At 44.1% G+C, this 16,414-nt stretch overlaps 1 protein-coding gene across 2 annotated transcripts; it reads right to left on the reverse strand.

Moving 5' to 3' along the window:
- Positions 1–753: 753 nt before the first annotated feature.
- LOC112574390 lies at positions 754–14,472 on the reverse strand. Of its 2 annotated transcripts, none has more exons than XM_025255441.1 (17): positions 14,172–14,472; positions 12,050–12,174; positions 11,693–11,941; positions 11,335–11,476; positions 10,899–11,071; positions 10,386–10,546; positions 9,766–9,913; positions 9,277–9,353; positions 8,362–8,608; positions 7,536–7,675; positions 6,199–6,373; positions 5,875–5,922; positions 5,118–5,190; positions 3,908–3,983; positions 3,436–3,463; positions 3,043–3,096; positions 754–2,432 (listed from the first exon to the last, which is right to left on the reverse strand). In XM_025255441.1, the coding sequence occupies exons 2-17, from the start codon at positions 12,132–12,134 to the stop codon at positions 1,636–1,638; spliced, it is 2,673 nt and encodes an 890-aa protein (XP_025111226.1). In that variant the 5' UTR covers positions 12,135–12,174; positions 14,172–14,472; the 3' UTR covers positions 754–1,635. The 2 variants fall into 2 exon arrangements, with proteins under 2 accessions (XP_025111226.1, XP_025111227.1); XM_025255442.1 differs by having other exon boundaries at positions 11,344–11,476; positions 14,172–14,470.
- Between the last annotated feature and the right edge of the window lie 1,942 nt (positions 14,473–16,414).

The raw sequence follows: 16,414 nt of genomic DNA on the forward strand, positions 1-16,414 counted from the left end.
TGATGGCCACACAATAAAATCGGCGAACACAAGGCTTCAGCAGCAGATGGCGGTTGTAAGAATTCAGTCCCAAGAGACAAGTGTAACTTGCAACATGGAGACGAAGGATGCTGCTCGCACGGTCTCCCACTCGTCTCGGCAACAACAAATATTGAAAGGTCGGGGGTCACGTGACGGTCGATACTAGAGGCAAGAGAGGAGGATACACTGATACACAGATGATTTCTGATCTTCCCTCCAGGTTGCCTCCATGTTGGGGCGCCCGGTAGTGCAGTGGTTCAAACTCTCGCTTGTCACCACTGCAGTGAGAGGCTCGGGGTTCAGATCTCGCCTCGGGACACTTTCTGTATGTGACTTCTGTTCGCAGGGCTAGGGGTCGGGGTTTTTCTCCGGGTACTTCGGTTTCCTCCTCCCCCTCTACCCCGCATAGTGCGAAATCGCCGCATGGGGGAAGCACTTTCCTGCTAAATAAACCATTGGTTGTCCGCCTTGTTACAGTCGATCGTTTCGCGCGGTGGATTACAACAATAAAAGTGAATTGTGACATTAGACAATGGATGAAAGCAGCTAGAAGGGACTGGATGGATTGCCGATACCGGACAAGAGAGAAGGTAATGGTAAAGTATGGAAAAACTTCATCACTGCTACACGAACAACACGAACTTAGAAACGAAAATGTTAGTTCCACTCGACAAAAGACAAGAAAAGAGTTCTCAACAAACATTTAAACGAAAAATGTTTATAAATCTCTGCAAAAAAATTTAAAATCACAGCTGCAGAATGCATAAAAATTATATTTAATATATACAAAATATATTAACTTTCTATTTTCATACAGTTTGCGTATGCTCGTGTCAAAATAATACATTCAGAGGGTATGTCAGAGTACACATATTTACAAACATCTTTCAGTTTTTTCATGATTCATTGAGAAAGGAAAAAGATGGAGGTAGGAGCGGTCGTTTCCACTTGCCTTGCCTTAAACACGATGAACCACTCAGTGGCTATGGGACCCGTTACCTTTACAAATCAAAGTTGTCCTTTCAGCAGAAAAGGTTTTGCACTGACGGGTACCTGGTCAGGTAGTTGCTTGATTGACTGATGTGTCAGTGGGTCGGGTAGATCGATTGTGTACAATGCCACGCTTCACACAGGTGTACACAGGGCGTCCTACACACCTGAGGAGCTGACTCACAACTCACGAGAGTGTCATTGAGTCACGTGTCCAGGTAAGACACACGTGTGTCTGATGGCCTGTGTGCGCGTGCCTGTGACGAGAGGAGGATTGGTTTCCTCCCGAAACAGGACTGTTGCGAAAATTGTGGAGCTTGTGCGAGAGCAATAAATCATCCCCCACTTATCCCAGTTTAAGTAGGGAGGATGAAAATATAAACAGTCCTGATGAAATCCATATTTGTTGGTGTGGTGACTGACTCATATCCTCCCTTTGGAATATTTTGCTTGTAAATTGTAACTTCCTTACAAATTTTCGTATGCGGTGTCTGAGCTTATTACAAAGAAACAAAGTCGATTTTTTTCCAAACATCGCTGAAGAGTTTGTTTTTAAAAATTCCAAATTAAAAAAAAATTCCTCATAGAGCAAATGTCTGTTCCAAGAGGCTTTCACCTTCCTAATTACGAGAAGGTCCTGTGGACACAGACCGGAGAGAGTGCTTCCTCTGCGAATCCTGGCGGTCTGTCCACTTTATGAGCTGTAGTCTGGGTCACGTGACCGTACCGCGTGACTAACAGAGTTGGCTGATCGTCAGCAATGTCTTCTCTGTTGACAAAACTTCCATCTGAAGAGGAAGAGGTCAGGACGTGGTTGTCCAATGGCCCCGAACATCCCCCCTCGCTGTTTGAATCACTGGCCGCCATCTTGGTACCGGTCACGTGGTAGCGGAGGTACTGCAGGTCGCCAGAGCTTGTTGACACCGTCTCTTCCTCCCTGTTGTCCTCGCAATTGTCTCCAACTGAAACTTGAGTGGACGACATCGGTCCCGACCCACTGCCTCTCAGCCTTGTAGGTAAGAGGAGCTCGGTCAAAGGTTGAAGTTCGCTGGAAGCTGATGGACTGCGACATTTACTATGGTTGCATTTCGAGTTGTCCGAACATCCCACGCTGCTGCATGAGTCGGTGGACTCACTGATGACATCACAGGCCCAAGATTTGGTCTCGAGGACGGGGTAGCGAAGGGGTCGAAGGGCCTCGGGGTTTAGTGGGGTCTCCTCGTCCTCGCTACTGTCCAGGGAGTCGTCTGGAATTGAAACCTGAATGTACGACGGCGGCCGTGACCGTTCTGCTGGTGAGGGGAGCTTGGTCAAAGGTTGAAGTTCACTCGAGACTGATCCATTGCAGCCTTCCAGAGGGTTATCTGTCGGTCGTAAGCTGTCCTGACTGGTGCCAGACACGTGGGACTGTGGGATTGTTGCTGTCAAAGACAAAATGCGATGCTGTAGGTGGGAAACAATCGGATATTATGATGAATGAGGCATTGAGAAAATATAGAAATATTGTTCGGCAACTAGGACATTTAAAACATAATCTCTTCTCTTCTCTGACATAATATTAGTGTCGGTTGATATGTGTGTGTTTGTTTGTGTGTGTGTGTGTGCGCGCGGTGTGGGTGTTTGTGTGTATGGTGAGGTGTGACATGGGGCTGGGGGAAAGAAGAAAGGTATTTGTCTCCCTGTAGTCACACCCGCCATTTTGAAACAAGCGGGTAGGAGTGACGAAGCAAGGTCCCTTCACTCTCTTGAAGTAGTTTATAGCTTAATGACAGAATGACAAACGACTCTGCTGACAATTGTCAAGTGCGCATTTCCTGTCACTGGCTTTCTTAAATGAGCTGTACTTCTGATGTTAGTCTGAATTTCTAGCAGCTGTACTTCTGATGTCAGGTAGCTGGACATGACACTAGGGGGGTATATCTGGGGGTATACCATTACATCATGTCCGTTGTTTTGAGATGTCACTAAGGACAATGTTTCTAACATTTGTAAACATAACATCAGGCTATCAGGGATTTTCAGACAGCAAACCTGGCGGCCGTCGGATGTTGTCTTGGAAACGCATGGCATGGCTGTGATGTGTACCTGAAGCACAAATATTTGATTCGTTAACAGATAATAATGAAGTTCATTTAGCACAGCTTTAAGATCACGGCTCTTTACTACTGCTGCTGCTATTACTACTGCTACCACTACCACTAAGGAGAACTTGTAGATGCTAATGAAGACGACAAGAAAGAAAAGGGGATAAAGAGTGGAACTAATACGAAGAATGAGGTCACAAGGTTACCATCCATCAGTCAGTCCAGTCGTCATCAACGAATAAAATCATCTCTACACCCAAAAAGCCATCCATCTAGCCATCCAGCACACAACGAGGGAAACACGGAGGGTGATAAAACCTGTCAAATGAAGCCGACTTACCTCCGGGGTGACGGGGTGCAAGACATGGCTGAAACAGATGTGATTGAACAGTAGTAGAGGGGATGTAACAGAGAGAGAGAGAGAAGTAACTCTCTCTATATATGTAATCACACACACCCCACATACATACACACACAGAGAAGTAATTCTCTCTATAATCACACACACACACACACGTGCACATCTCTACCCACAGTGCACCTGTGTAGTCACCGTTACCACAGATGCTCCTAGAAGATTCTCTTCCTACATTTGAAGAATCCCATTGTCGTCAGAATCGTATTTAGCGCATGCGTAGTCGCTAACCGTTGTTACGTGCGATATTAATGTGATCATCAATAACACACCTGATAGAGTGGCTAGACGGGCTTAGCAGCGACTTTTGGTGTTTTAGAGCTTTTCTGAGTCTCAGCTGCTCAACCGAGACAAACACTTATTCATGTAAAAGCCAAGTGATGTTCGTGGTACTCACTGGGTCAGTGGGTCGACAGAAGCCATGCTGCTGGAACTTTCTCATCCTCTCTCGGACTGCACGGCAACATAGCAGCCTGGCAGCCGCGAAGTTGAGTACAGGAAAGTCCACACACACACACATACACACACGTGCACACACACAAATACACACACACATTGAATTTATGACAAGAGCTGGGCTTAGTCCCGAGACTGTCACTTATCTGTCCGCTAGATACTAAATAAAACACAAAGACGTAGACGTAGACGTTTTATTAAATAGCTCCGGCCATTTAAAGCTGAATGAAATCAAGGAATTAGAAAATAAAAGGTGTCGCCCCATAGCAGGGTAGCTGAGAGTAGTTCAGGGTAGAAGACATGTCGTGTAGAAGGCAATGGCCGACCTGTCCTTTCATCTCCTTCACCTCGACTGGTATATCCAGTATTTACTTTTGATCGACACCTGCTAGACTGTCAAGGGGAAGCCTGAGAAGGCCTTGACAAGAAAATCCTACTGACTCAATCTGCGGAAGACCGGGGTCAACCATAGGACCTTTAGGAATCGAGTTTTACACCTCTGGCTCTTGAGTTATTCCAGCACACACGGCAATGGCCTCCATGCTGGTGCAGGCAAAGCACAGCGCCTTAATCTCCTTCTCGACGTCATAGCATGTCTTTACTGACGTCAGTGACTAAAGTGTCGTCACTGAGTTGGCTCAAGTTACTGACTAAGCTGTCGTCACTGAGTTGCTTGACGTCACTAAGCTGTCGTCACTGAGTTGCTTGACGTCACTAAGCTGTCGTCACTGAGTTTCTTGACGTCACTAAGCTGTCGTCACTGAGTTGCTTGACGTCACTAAGCTGTCGTCACTGAGTTGCTTGACGTCACTAAGCTGCCGTCACTGAGTTGCTTGACGTCACTAAGCTGTCGTCACTGACTTGCATCATGACTTTCGTTGTTTCCAGATGTAAGAGTCTAGAGAGTTCCCAGATGTTCTCAGTTCTTGTCCCTTGCTTCCTCTTTGCATTTTCTATATTTGTTTTTTATTCGTCGTCAGTACTGCTGTCCATGTCTCATTCTTGTTTGAAGCGCTGAGCATGCTCCTTACGAGCGTGAGTCTGCGCTATACAAATCTTTCGCTTATTATCATTAAAAAGCGTTTTCTCAGAACACGCGTAGCAACAACAACAATAATAATAAACAAGCTATAAATAAACCCCTTGCTTACGTGAATACTGCAACTACAAAAACGAAGAAAAGCACACTTCCGGTCACCCAGGTCGTTAGTTGGTCGTCTGCCCCTGGGAATGAGAAGAGAGAGTTTCGTTAATATTAACATGACATCGTCAGAGCTGAGATTATTAATGGGTTTTATTCCTTCTCCTCACTGACATTTCCTTCTCTTCACTCAGTGTTGTTTACTGTACGTAGCTTGTTTGGTGCTTTGTTTATTTACTTAGTTTTGGTAGGTTAGTTAGTTGGCTGGCTGGCTTCTGAATTTGCTGTGAGTGCGTGTTTGTATACTTGTTGACTTATTTACTCTGCTGGTTGGTTAATTTGTTGACCATCTTTTTTTTTTTCAATGGATAGTTGCCTTATCAATCTGCTTGTTGGTAATCGGCTTCATTTGTTAATTTGTTCATTGGTTGGTTTGTTGATTTGTTTGTTGTTAGTTTTCAATGTGCATGAAATTTACGATTAAAATGTTCATGCACGTCACAGCAGTCCTGACGTGGTCAAAGTGTTCATGTGCGTTATAGTGTCCCCTGAGATAATCAAAGTGTTCATGCCCTAAGGTTTCTACAGTGTTCATGCACACTCCAGAGGTCCCTGACATACTGAATCACTGAACAGAGTGCGTTGACACGTGGACATGTACTTATGTCAGCGTGAGCACGAACTTGTAGTACTGGAGCTTGTGGACAAAAGTCGGTGAATTGCAAAATAAGAGGTACACAAATGACGTCACAACACGTATCCCTTACCAGCCGTTGGGTTTCCTTCACAGCTGAACACCCGGGTCACGCGCCCATCTGAACACATCATGAATATGATCAAGTGTTACTACGATATTGCACAGTTAGACATCTTTGTATCAACAAATAGTTTGTCGAGTGTTTAATGACTGAAGTTATATATATATAATTTTAATTTACATCCTTGGTGTTTATTTAAAATTAAGACTTCGTTATTATCGTCTATTCCACTTTGTCCTGCAGGTCACTAAGCTTGTCTCAAACATATATCTAGTCTTGTAACTGATGTCCAAGCGTCAGCCAGAGCTCACTGATTGAGTTTCAGTTGCCTACCCCTGTCTCTCTCCTGCACGCAGGTCCTCCACCGGAAGCCGGACACAACAGTAACGTGATCACGTGACTTCTGGCTGGCCACACCGTACATCAGGTGACCAACACTGTGCCTACTCATGGGGCCGATGACGAACTGTGAACGACTAGACTCCACCTTTCGCCACCAGACTTCCTCCTGTTGTGAACAAATAAACCTGGAACAGTTAAAGTCGTATTCATGTTGAAGTAAACAAGAGAGTGAGTTGTCCAGTGCGTCCTCCACTCGGGGTAGCAATGTAGGTGACGAACATCTGCAGTAACGTTTGCTTTCAAATAATCAAGTTATTCATTATTGACTGTTGTTGTCCCGGCAGTTAATTGTCGTTAGTGCCAATGGTATGCAAGTGCCAGGTACACTGCTGCATGCCAGTTCTCTTAAATGGGATTGTTATGTAAAATTATATTTCTAACCAACACCTGACTCAGGTCACGTGACCCAGCTAGTCCTTGCACCATGTCCATGAAGCTTTCTGTGGCTGGTCTAGCCAACGTTGATCGACCTTTTGCTATAAATACACACTTTTCCATTAATTTACATTTTTAAAGATATTTCTATCAACTAACATTGATTACAGCCGCGTGGAGTGCAATGACAGGCACCTGGACATCGGAGTTTGAAGTTCAACGAACATTTGTTTTCGATAAGAACTTGTTTGTCTATAGTTTCTTGTACAAACATTTTCCCTGCGAGTTTCTGTTTAAAACAGTGAGCATTTATCTTCAAAATGTGATGAACATTGGGCAGACTGGATATAACTTGTGCAATACCAATATGGAGGTACCTTGGATCACACCAAGTGCTTAGTCTACTTTGTCTACTGAGGACTTTCCAACAGGACGGAGGGGTGGGTTCGTAAACCAGCTCTTCCTCCAGCCACCTCAGCGTGTACCACCCTCCCAAGTACCTCGACAGTATGTCGTGCCGGGTCACAGGTCAAACCAGACCACAGCTTGACTGTAGATAGCTATCTACCCAGAACACCCGGGTTTAATTGTTAGTTTCCGGAGACTAGGTCTTGAGACACCGCCTCTGTTGTTGCAAATTCTGCTATCTGTTGATACATAAGTAATGTAGTGGAGTACATGTACTACAATGTGCTGTACACATCACAACGGCTACCACAACTGTCACATTAGGTCTTGTCTGTCGTTAGAGCGTCTGTCAGTGATACTGTCACGATGTTGTCACATAATTGCAATAATTTGGGTCTGATTTTAAGGAAACGCTAAAAATACCAAAAACAATTAACGAAAATAATTTCAACCAGGACAGTTAACCAAAGGTCATAAGGTCATACTTCACAGGTCAGAGATGTGATCCCTGGACGCAGGCACCAGAGAACGGCGTGCACCTCCGCCACGTCACGCCACGTGATGGTGACAGTCACGTTGTCGCTGCTTCCGGACAGGAAGTGGGCTTGAACGTCCTCAGGAGGCTCTGTGCGCATGTCACACGCATGTCAACGGAAGTTATGACGCCGAGGGCAAGATGGCGGCAACCAGGCAGGCAACGCGCAGCTCGCATAACATGCACGCTCACATACACACACGCATACATCCAGTTATAGAGACACACAGTCTGTCGCCACTCAACATCGCTTCGTTAATTTTCGTTTGGTTATAAAATTAATGAGAGAGAAAATGGATTTCGGGATACGTTCCACAGTTTGGGTGGAGTTCGTACATTTTATTTATTTGTCAGGGTTTCCTTGGGTACTAAAGTCTCCATGTGTTTGAGTGTTTGAAAATGTTTTAGTGACCATAAACATGCCACAGGCACTTCACTTTTACCTCTGTATCGATAAGCCTTTATTTTATTTTCATTATACAGTCTCAGTTTCAACAGTTTCCATGTCGACGATGTTGAACACTTGACGTTAACTGTGAGAGAGTGGTCTGGTGGACTGAGTGCGTGAGTGAGTGAGTGAAGGAACAAAGCCGTCGGATGAATCTTATGAAAAAATTCATGAAAAAGGGAATGAATAAAGAATTGCTGTAGTCACACACACACACCCAGAGACACAGAGAGAGAAATAGGGAGACACAGAGAGAAATAGAGAGACAGAGAGAGAGAGACAGAGAGAGAAATAGAGAGACAGAGATAGAGAGACAGAGAAGACATACGTGCAGTGTGATCCAAGTACAGGATAGTCATATTCTGACTTTGTCCTTCTTGATTTTCGGGGATCACGCAGACGACAGTGACGGCCTGACCCTGCCGGTCACCCACCCGAAGAGTCACATTGTTGCTCGTCGTTCTGATGACATCATCGGCCTCGGTTCCGCTGCAAGGTGAGAGGTCATGGTGTAGCACCTCAGTAAGCACAGCGTACGAAAGGTCAGGGCCGTTCCTCCTCTCCTCTGGAATGGCCTTCACACGACATGCACAGCAACGAAACTTTCTTAAAACTAAGACTGTTAAATTCTGCAAAAGTCGTAAAAAACCGTTTAACTGACTACTGATATTCTGACGCAGAGGACATGACAAGGTTTGTTGAGAAATTCAAAACGAAGCACATAAAATAAACTTGATAAATATAAACTTCACTGACAGACCAGCATTTACATCTGTTTTAACATCTGTTTAATCTTAAGTCGCCTGCTTTAAAATATGAAACTAGTGTCCCTGGGTTTTTGCATTCATTCCTATCCCCTGACAAACAGAGGAGCTCAACGAGTGGTCAGTCAAAGGTCAAGACCATATGTGAGGGTTAGTTTCTGCGCAAACAGACTTAATTCTTACAGTTATCGACATTTATGTTCGTAGAATTATCGACAAATATGTGACTATCCAACGAGACTTAATTATTATATCATGGACAAACACGTGACTATGCTTCGCACATTCTTTTGATGACAGTCAGGTACAAATTTGTTGGACATAGTATTCGATGTCCTTTAAGGTGGTTCTTAACCGAACGTTTGACGTCAATATAACGGTTAGAAAGAAACTTTGCTGAGGTTGGTCACAGGTTTGTCCAGTGAAGAACGGTAATCAGAAGGAAAGCCCACACGTGGACAACTAGTAGTCTCCCTTACTCTCCAGTACAAGACGATCTGACCGTCAGTTCCATTGGTGGCAAAACCAGGAGCAGCATCCAGGGCGCCCTCTGGTGCTGAAGAAAATGAAGAGAAAAGCGACTACCGATCAGCTAATAATGCAACTTTGTACTGAGTATAATTTGTAATTAACGAGACGGACTAGTGTCTCTGCTTGTCAATGTGTGAACAGATTAATTCACTCCTTTCATTATCTTGATGAATGCAGCTTTATCAAATTAAAATAGTGTTTTGTAAGGTGAATGTACGAATAGGACACCTCCATCACTACCCTCCCTCCTCGAACAAAAGTGTATCGCGAACCTATTCTCACCTTGTGAAACGGAAATGTCCATGTGTGTACGTGTGTGCAAAGGTAGATGGGGTTGAGGGAGGAACTTTAGAGAGTAAGAGCAACAGTATCTTGCACTCAGCTTAATTCAGTCTTTAAAATAATATTGCTTCCTACTAGAGCTTTAATAGGATCACCTGTGGGGAGCGTTGTGAGTGTTGTGGAGGTTTCGCTCCACACCTGACTGTAGGAGGGCCGCACCCTTAAGGTGAGGTTGTATTCTGTGAAGGGCCGCAGACCGTGACAAATAACTGCGCCCCTAGCCTTATTGTCAAGGTGAGGCACCTGTCACACCACACACTGCCATGATGAGTTCTCTCGCGATTATTGACAACAAACACGCGGTAAACAAATGTTACTGTCGTCCCCTTGACAACACCTATTAGCATTGTAACAGTTCATGGAATGTGGGAGCAGGGGAAGGCTGGAGAGTGATTAGATGGGGCAAGATAGAGAGTAAAGGAGGGAATAAAGGAGGAATAAAGATCAAGTTAGCTAGGAAGATATCCCGTTTCATTAAAAAAAAATAATATAGGGCAAGGTTTGTCACATGTTGGGAGACGCACAACACGTTACATGTTACCTGTAGAACGATAGTTGAAGGCTACCCACAATGCCGAGTGACGTTCGTAGCACCCTCGTTACAGTTAAAACGCAGGTGAGACTATTAAAGACCGAGTCCTAAATATAAAGTGACGTAGCCCACGAGTGGTGGTGTAACTATCAAAGGACTTTTCATAAATATTAAGTGACGTACTTTTGGTTCTTCCATTTTTCTTGATGACTTCACAAACAACTGCTGCAGCAAGTCCTCTTTAGATTTATCCTTATCCTCATCGTAGTTATCAAAACTCCACGATACATTAAGACAAGCGTTTGTGAGTGGCGTGACGCTGAAACTCGAGGGCACAACTTTGACTGAAAATAGAAAAGTTTGAGGCATAAGAACTTGGAGAACGCCAACGTTCTAGATGTAAGAACAGTGACTGAAAATAGAGGTTGAAGACGAAAGAACTTTAAAAACGGATGCTGAAGTTGTAAAACTTTGAAAACGCGAAGGTTTTAGGTGCAAGAAACTTATTCAAGAGGCGCATTGTAGAGAAAGAATAGTGTTTCCGTGACGAGAAACGAACCCAGGTATGTCAATCATGCATCAGTGAAAATATCTCGAAACACAGTTCGTGACTAACGTGACGTGACCAAATCACGGACCTACGTTGTCACGTGACTAAATCACTGACCTACGTTGTCACGTGACTAAATCACTGACCTACGTTGATCGGGGTGAGTGAGGAGACGTTCACCCAGACCATGGTCTTGCGCTGTCGTGGTTTGTATGTCACAGTCAGGTTGAGGGAATATGTTTCATTAAGATGAGCTCTGTTCAGACTGCACGTGCAGTATCCGTCTCGACAGACGACAGCAGTACACTCGTCTCCAGACCTGCCGTGGTTAAAAATAACACGGATTTGTTTTCATAATGAAATAAACATCACTTCCTTTTCATACATGAAATGAGTATGATTTGTTCATGAAAATAACATAACAATTCTTTAAATTTATGATGATGAAGATAACGACAGCGATGATGGCGTCTTTATAGCGGCAAACCTATGTATTCTCTATGCAACTAGCTAAGGAACTTTCGTCTCTTGGTGTCAAACGTGATCAGTTAACCTTGTGACCTCAACCTTAAGGTGACGTACAACTCTGACCTTGCTGGCGTCAGGTACAAACGGTACGTCACGTTCTCTGGACGCAAAAGCGTGGAGCGGATGTCCTTGACCTGGCAGGTCAGGGCCATGTCTTGCAACGTGCACTCCGGCCTCGACAAGGTCGGCTCCGGGCCTGCAACAGAGTTTTAAGTCATCAAGAGTTTTAAAAGTCCTCTTGTACAACTGGGAGAATGCTTTCAGACAACAGTCACGGATGATGATGATGATGATGATGATGATGATGATTATTTACCCAGTCATTAGAAAGAAAGATTGTCCACGACTACACCTTTAATGAAGGTAGATAGTTGCAGACAACAGGAATGCCAATTAAGAAGCAGGGACCTACCATCAATGATGACCATCTGGTAGCCGCGGTAACCAGGGTAACTACAGTAAAACATGGCGCCAGGCGTCCGTTGGCTGGTGTCCGGCTCGATGCATGCCGTGCCTGCTGACGACGGTGTCACCACGGCAACCGTTGTGTTCCATCTTTCGAAGACAACCTCTCCATTGGGAGGGTTCTTCACGGCGTGGGAGACATTACAGCACAACTGTAATTTTTGGCCTTGAAAGACGTAGGGGTCAGATGGGGTCACTGCCAGTACACAAAAGTTCACAAGATTAGGCGAGCGGCTTTTGAAAATAAAACAATCTTAATGAAATTTCGCGAACAGTCTTAATGGAATTTTGAGAACAGTCTCACTGGGAATTGGAGAAGCGGACAGGACGCTGGTGAAGAAACTTGCAGAAAGCAGAATCAGCACAGCGCCACCTGGTGCTGCTGCCATGTAACAAGTGACTGGAGAACTGTTTTTCGGATGCAGTCACCTATGAGGACATTTACAATACAAATTTGATTATAGTTTGAGAGTAGGATACAGTAAGGACAAGTAGATGATGACAGGGACACAGTAATTACTCGTATCACCAGACACTGCCATGACATGTCTCTGGAAAGAATGACAAACAGTAACGGGCTTTAGGATATAAGATTCTTGTGTTTCAATGAAGATCTTTAAAATGATTTAAATAATGGGTTATGAATCACTGAAAACAACTCGTTTTGTTTAATGATACATGTCTGCTGCTTGTGTGGATGTTTCATTCTTCATTTCTGTGTCGGTGCCATCTTGGTCTCGTGTGCAGGTGACATGTCACGCTCGACTGCCACTAGGACTGCAGCTGTTAGACACACACACACACCCACCCACAGATACACTCACTCATGCGAGCTCAAGCTCGTTTAGGTCTGGCTGTGTTGTTGGCAGGTTGGACGAGTGACATGTCATTGAGTGTAAGTTAACTCATGTTGACAGATGTGAAGAGTCCAGTTCATAACACCTGTGAGGATAAGCAGTTTATTGGTTGCCACCTGCCGCTAGCACTGGCTGCAAGATTTCTTTACATTATTGTCTTCTTCACGGTCTGGTGGAGCTCGTTACTATGCTGTACAATTGTTGGTCCGTGGTTCACATCTCGTCCCGGGCACTACGCTTTTTCTTTGCTTGTTCCACCCGTTTAAAGTGAAATGTCCCTCTCCTACCCACTTTCATGTTTGTGCCTGAAGTGCTGTACCCCATACAAGCTCCCACCAGACAGGTACCACACCCAGACATGAATTCTCGAATGTTGCTCGATTTTTGCAGGTGCTGATACCTGAAACTCCTAGCTCGTGTCTCTTCGTGACTACAAGCTATCACAACAGGTCTCAAGAGCCAATCCTCTTCATGCCGGCTGTTTCTTTTTTCTTTCTCTCCACAACCTACTGGGCTTAACACCGACACTTATCTGTTTAATTCTGTGGATTTGTCTACAGGATTTATTGTTTTTTTTTTTTTTGTCGACAGACTGCTTCTGAACTATCCTTGTAAATGTCGAGTTCCAATAAACTCTCCTCCTTCTTTCTTTCTTTTTTTTAAATCTCTCTACCTTTTCTTTGTTTACTGTAAGCAGATCGAGGCCGAGTGGAACTGGGCGACAGTCCTGGCAGGAAACACGAAGGAAGAAACATGAGAGCAGGACTGTCTGGAGCTAGCGATCCTGCTTATTATCTACTAACATGGCAGACCTGGGGAGTGAACCCTGAGCAATCAGTGGTGTCATCTTTCTGACTGTTGTCGCTGCTTTGACTCCTGTGGGGTGATCTCAAAACCACTGAAGCGTATCGACAAGTCAAGGAGCATTAGAAACAGTCCCCTCCCCTCACCTCCCCGCATGCCAGGAGCAACTAGAGGGGCAAAATAAAATACAGGCACTAAAAAGTTTACCTTCACAAAAACAAACAGCATGCATAGTTTTAAAAACAAACTGACATTTACTGTTATGCTTCAATCTGCAACAATGGCTGTAAGAAGAAATATACCAGAGAAGTTTCTGAAGTATCACACACACACACACACACGAACTCACAAGAGAAAGAATCAGAGTTTGCGAGGGAGACTTGTTATGAGGTATGTAAGTCACAAGAGTAACTTAAACCAACAAACATTTATTGAGAATGCCATCTTCAAACACAATCTCTCCAGTGTTCTGATCCTGTCCACCCGTCCACCTCTCCACCCTGTCCTAACTAGTCTGCCTCGTTTTGTCCTCATGTTTGTAACAAATATTATAGGGTGAAAATCACTGTAATTGTCATCACAGTAAAACGATGATTATATTCTTTGCTAAATTAATAAAAATATTTGTGTCTTGAAAGTACGATGCCCGGTATTGCCTCATACTTATCGCATATATAATATTTTTGACTTGTCAGGTGAAGATACAGGAAACACGGATATTGCATGAAAGTTTGCTTCGAGATGCTCAGGTGGAACAGAACTTACCTGACAGGTAGATGCCAGTAGTTCAGAGCAGCACCGAAGGAATCGTCTCAAGGCACAGAACTCTGTCTCAACACTCGGCAAAGGGCAGCTAAACATACCTCCTTATCAGACTTCCAAGTCATCGAACACTTCCAAGACCAGGGTGAGCCAATACCTCCTCCAGACTGGTAACCAGCGGCATGTCCCCAAAGACAGACGATCTTCGTGAAGTCTCGTCGCGCTTCAGTGATCACCACCTACATGTTCTTTGTCTTATGAGCACTGGCTCCCCCTAGAGGCACAACCCTGTCATTGTCTTTGCGTGCGTGTGTGTGTGTGTGACATTGTTTGGCCATGTGCCTGCTGCATTTTTCTTACTTTTTTCTTTCTCTCTTTTTCTGTCGCCCCTCACCCACTCCCTCCATCGGCACTGTCCTCTGTTTAAGTTGACACAAGCTTTGTCACATGTTGTACAGTTAATCTCTCGTAAACAAAGTAGTCCAAGTGTGAAAGACTTCCTACCGTCTGCTGGCTCAGACCACATAAAGGTTCATGCAGGAGGAAATGTCGAAGAAGTCTACAATATTTATAATCATCAACCCCCGTCCCTTCAATTCTGTGTCCCTGTAGCATCGCACACTGACCCTTTGGAAGCCCTCAAAGCTGACCTTAACTTTCGCTCAAACAGCTGGCTGTCTCCCTTTCTCACCCTGTTTCGTTCCTTATCTCTTCCTCCCATTTTGTTTTTGAAGCTTTCAACACTCTGTTTATTTGGTTTTCTTGCTTTTGTTCATTCATCTCACTATTTCTGTTACTTTTGTGGATCTTCCATAAACATCGGTGGATTTTCAAAGTTCAGACTTAATTTGAGGACATCTTAAGAAATAAACAATCAAGTACGCAATAGTATTACATTCCACGAAAGGGAGAATATTTTGTCCCGATATATGACAAAATGAAAATGTTAGTCAACTTTGCAACAGTCGGTGCACGCTGTGCTCCATGTTATCTCGCGTGTCTGACACCAAGATTTTTTTTTATTTTTAAAAAGAAGATACGCACGAGTTCGCATACTGACCAAACCTCCGGAAAGAGATTAGACACACGTATTATTATTTTTTTAAATATAGTTTTCTTCCCATTCATTTTTTTCTTGAAGTGTCGTTATCAAAGGGGCTGTACTAAAGATAAAGATGCAATGGTATTATGGAGTAGCTTCCCTTTCATTATATCTCGCACTCTGAGCCTGCGCGTATATCCACAGGTTGGATGTTTGTCTGCCCTGAACGTTACAGGTGTGTATGAGTGTGTTCGTGTGCGTGCTTAAAAAGGAGTGACCAAATAAAATAATGAAAAAATGTAAATAGATCATCGTGCTCTTCCTTTGGATAAAGTGTAGGGAACGTGTGATGTGTGATGTGTGTGCGCGCGCGCGAGTTATTTTTAGGGTTTGATTCATCCAAGCACAAACTTGTTACTTCTTATTTATGGACGTTATTTTTAAATTTTTACATTGCAACATATTATATCAGTACAAGTAGTCACACTGACATTGCATGTATAATACATAATGTACATGTATACAACAATCGCCCTTAGGGAGTACCAGGTACCGACGCCAAGTCTTGATGATGAGTTGCCTGTTGGTATTGTCATCTCTCAATATTGGCATTTAGGTCTCCCATAATGATCTGATGTTCCAGGTCCCTATCGTGGTTCTTGCCTTGGTCGTCAAAAGATGAGTCGGCGACCCGGCTTCCCTAAGGCTTTCACCAGCATGTGTCATAAGTTCATCTTGAGAGGAATCTTTCAGACTAGGGCCCTGTTGTGGTACTGCTGCGGTTTCTGTAACAGCTTGTATTTTTACATGAGTAGGTTGTTAGCCCAAAGCAAAACCCCCAATCTGGAGTACCATACTGTCTTAACAATTTCATACAGGTTAAAAACTTAAATGCATCGTGGCTACCTCGTTCACATTCCATTCCATTTATAGTGAATAAACGTAGCCAAACCAGACTAATCCAAGTCCAGTCTAACCAACCCCTAAACAAACCAGAAAGCAAATAAAACAAAGAAAAACAACACAAAGAAACCAACTGCTGCCCTTTGCACCCACCCACCACCCATTTCCCAGGTCAAGTGTCGGCGCACTGACAGAACCACGAGGTCCACTCGCTGGTCTCCATGCACGTGAAGCAAGACTTGGACAGACAGAAACCGGCCAGCGACTTGGCAAATCCTCGCGTGTGAGCAAATGCCATCAA

This window comes from Pomacea canaliculata, linkage group LG10 (genome assembly GCF_003073045.1).
Source record: "Pomacea canaliculata isolate SZHN2017 linkage group LG10, ASM307304v1, whole genome shotgun sequence".
NCBI classification, from domain to species: domain Eukaryota; kingdom Metazoa; phylum Mollusca; class Gastropoda; order Architaenioglossa; family Ampullariidae; genus Pomacea; species Pomacea canaliculata.

Bases quoted from the DNA above. Each gene is read 5' to 3' on its own strand.
- LOC112574390 (XM_025255441.1), bottom strand. From the start codon at position 12,134: ATGGCAGCAGCACCAGGTGGCGCTGTGCTGATTCTGCTTTCTGCAAGT. The intron at 7,676-8,361 runs GTATGTCTTCTC...ACATGCGCACAG, and splicing joins GTACTTGGATCACACTGCAC to AGCCTCCTGAGGACGTTCAA. The intron at 3,984-5,117 runs GTAAGCAAGGGG...CGCGGCTGCCAG, and splicing joins TTTGTAGTTGCAGTATTCAC to GCTGCTATGTTGCCGTGCAG.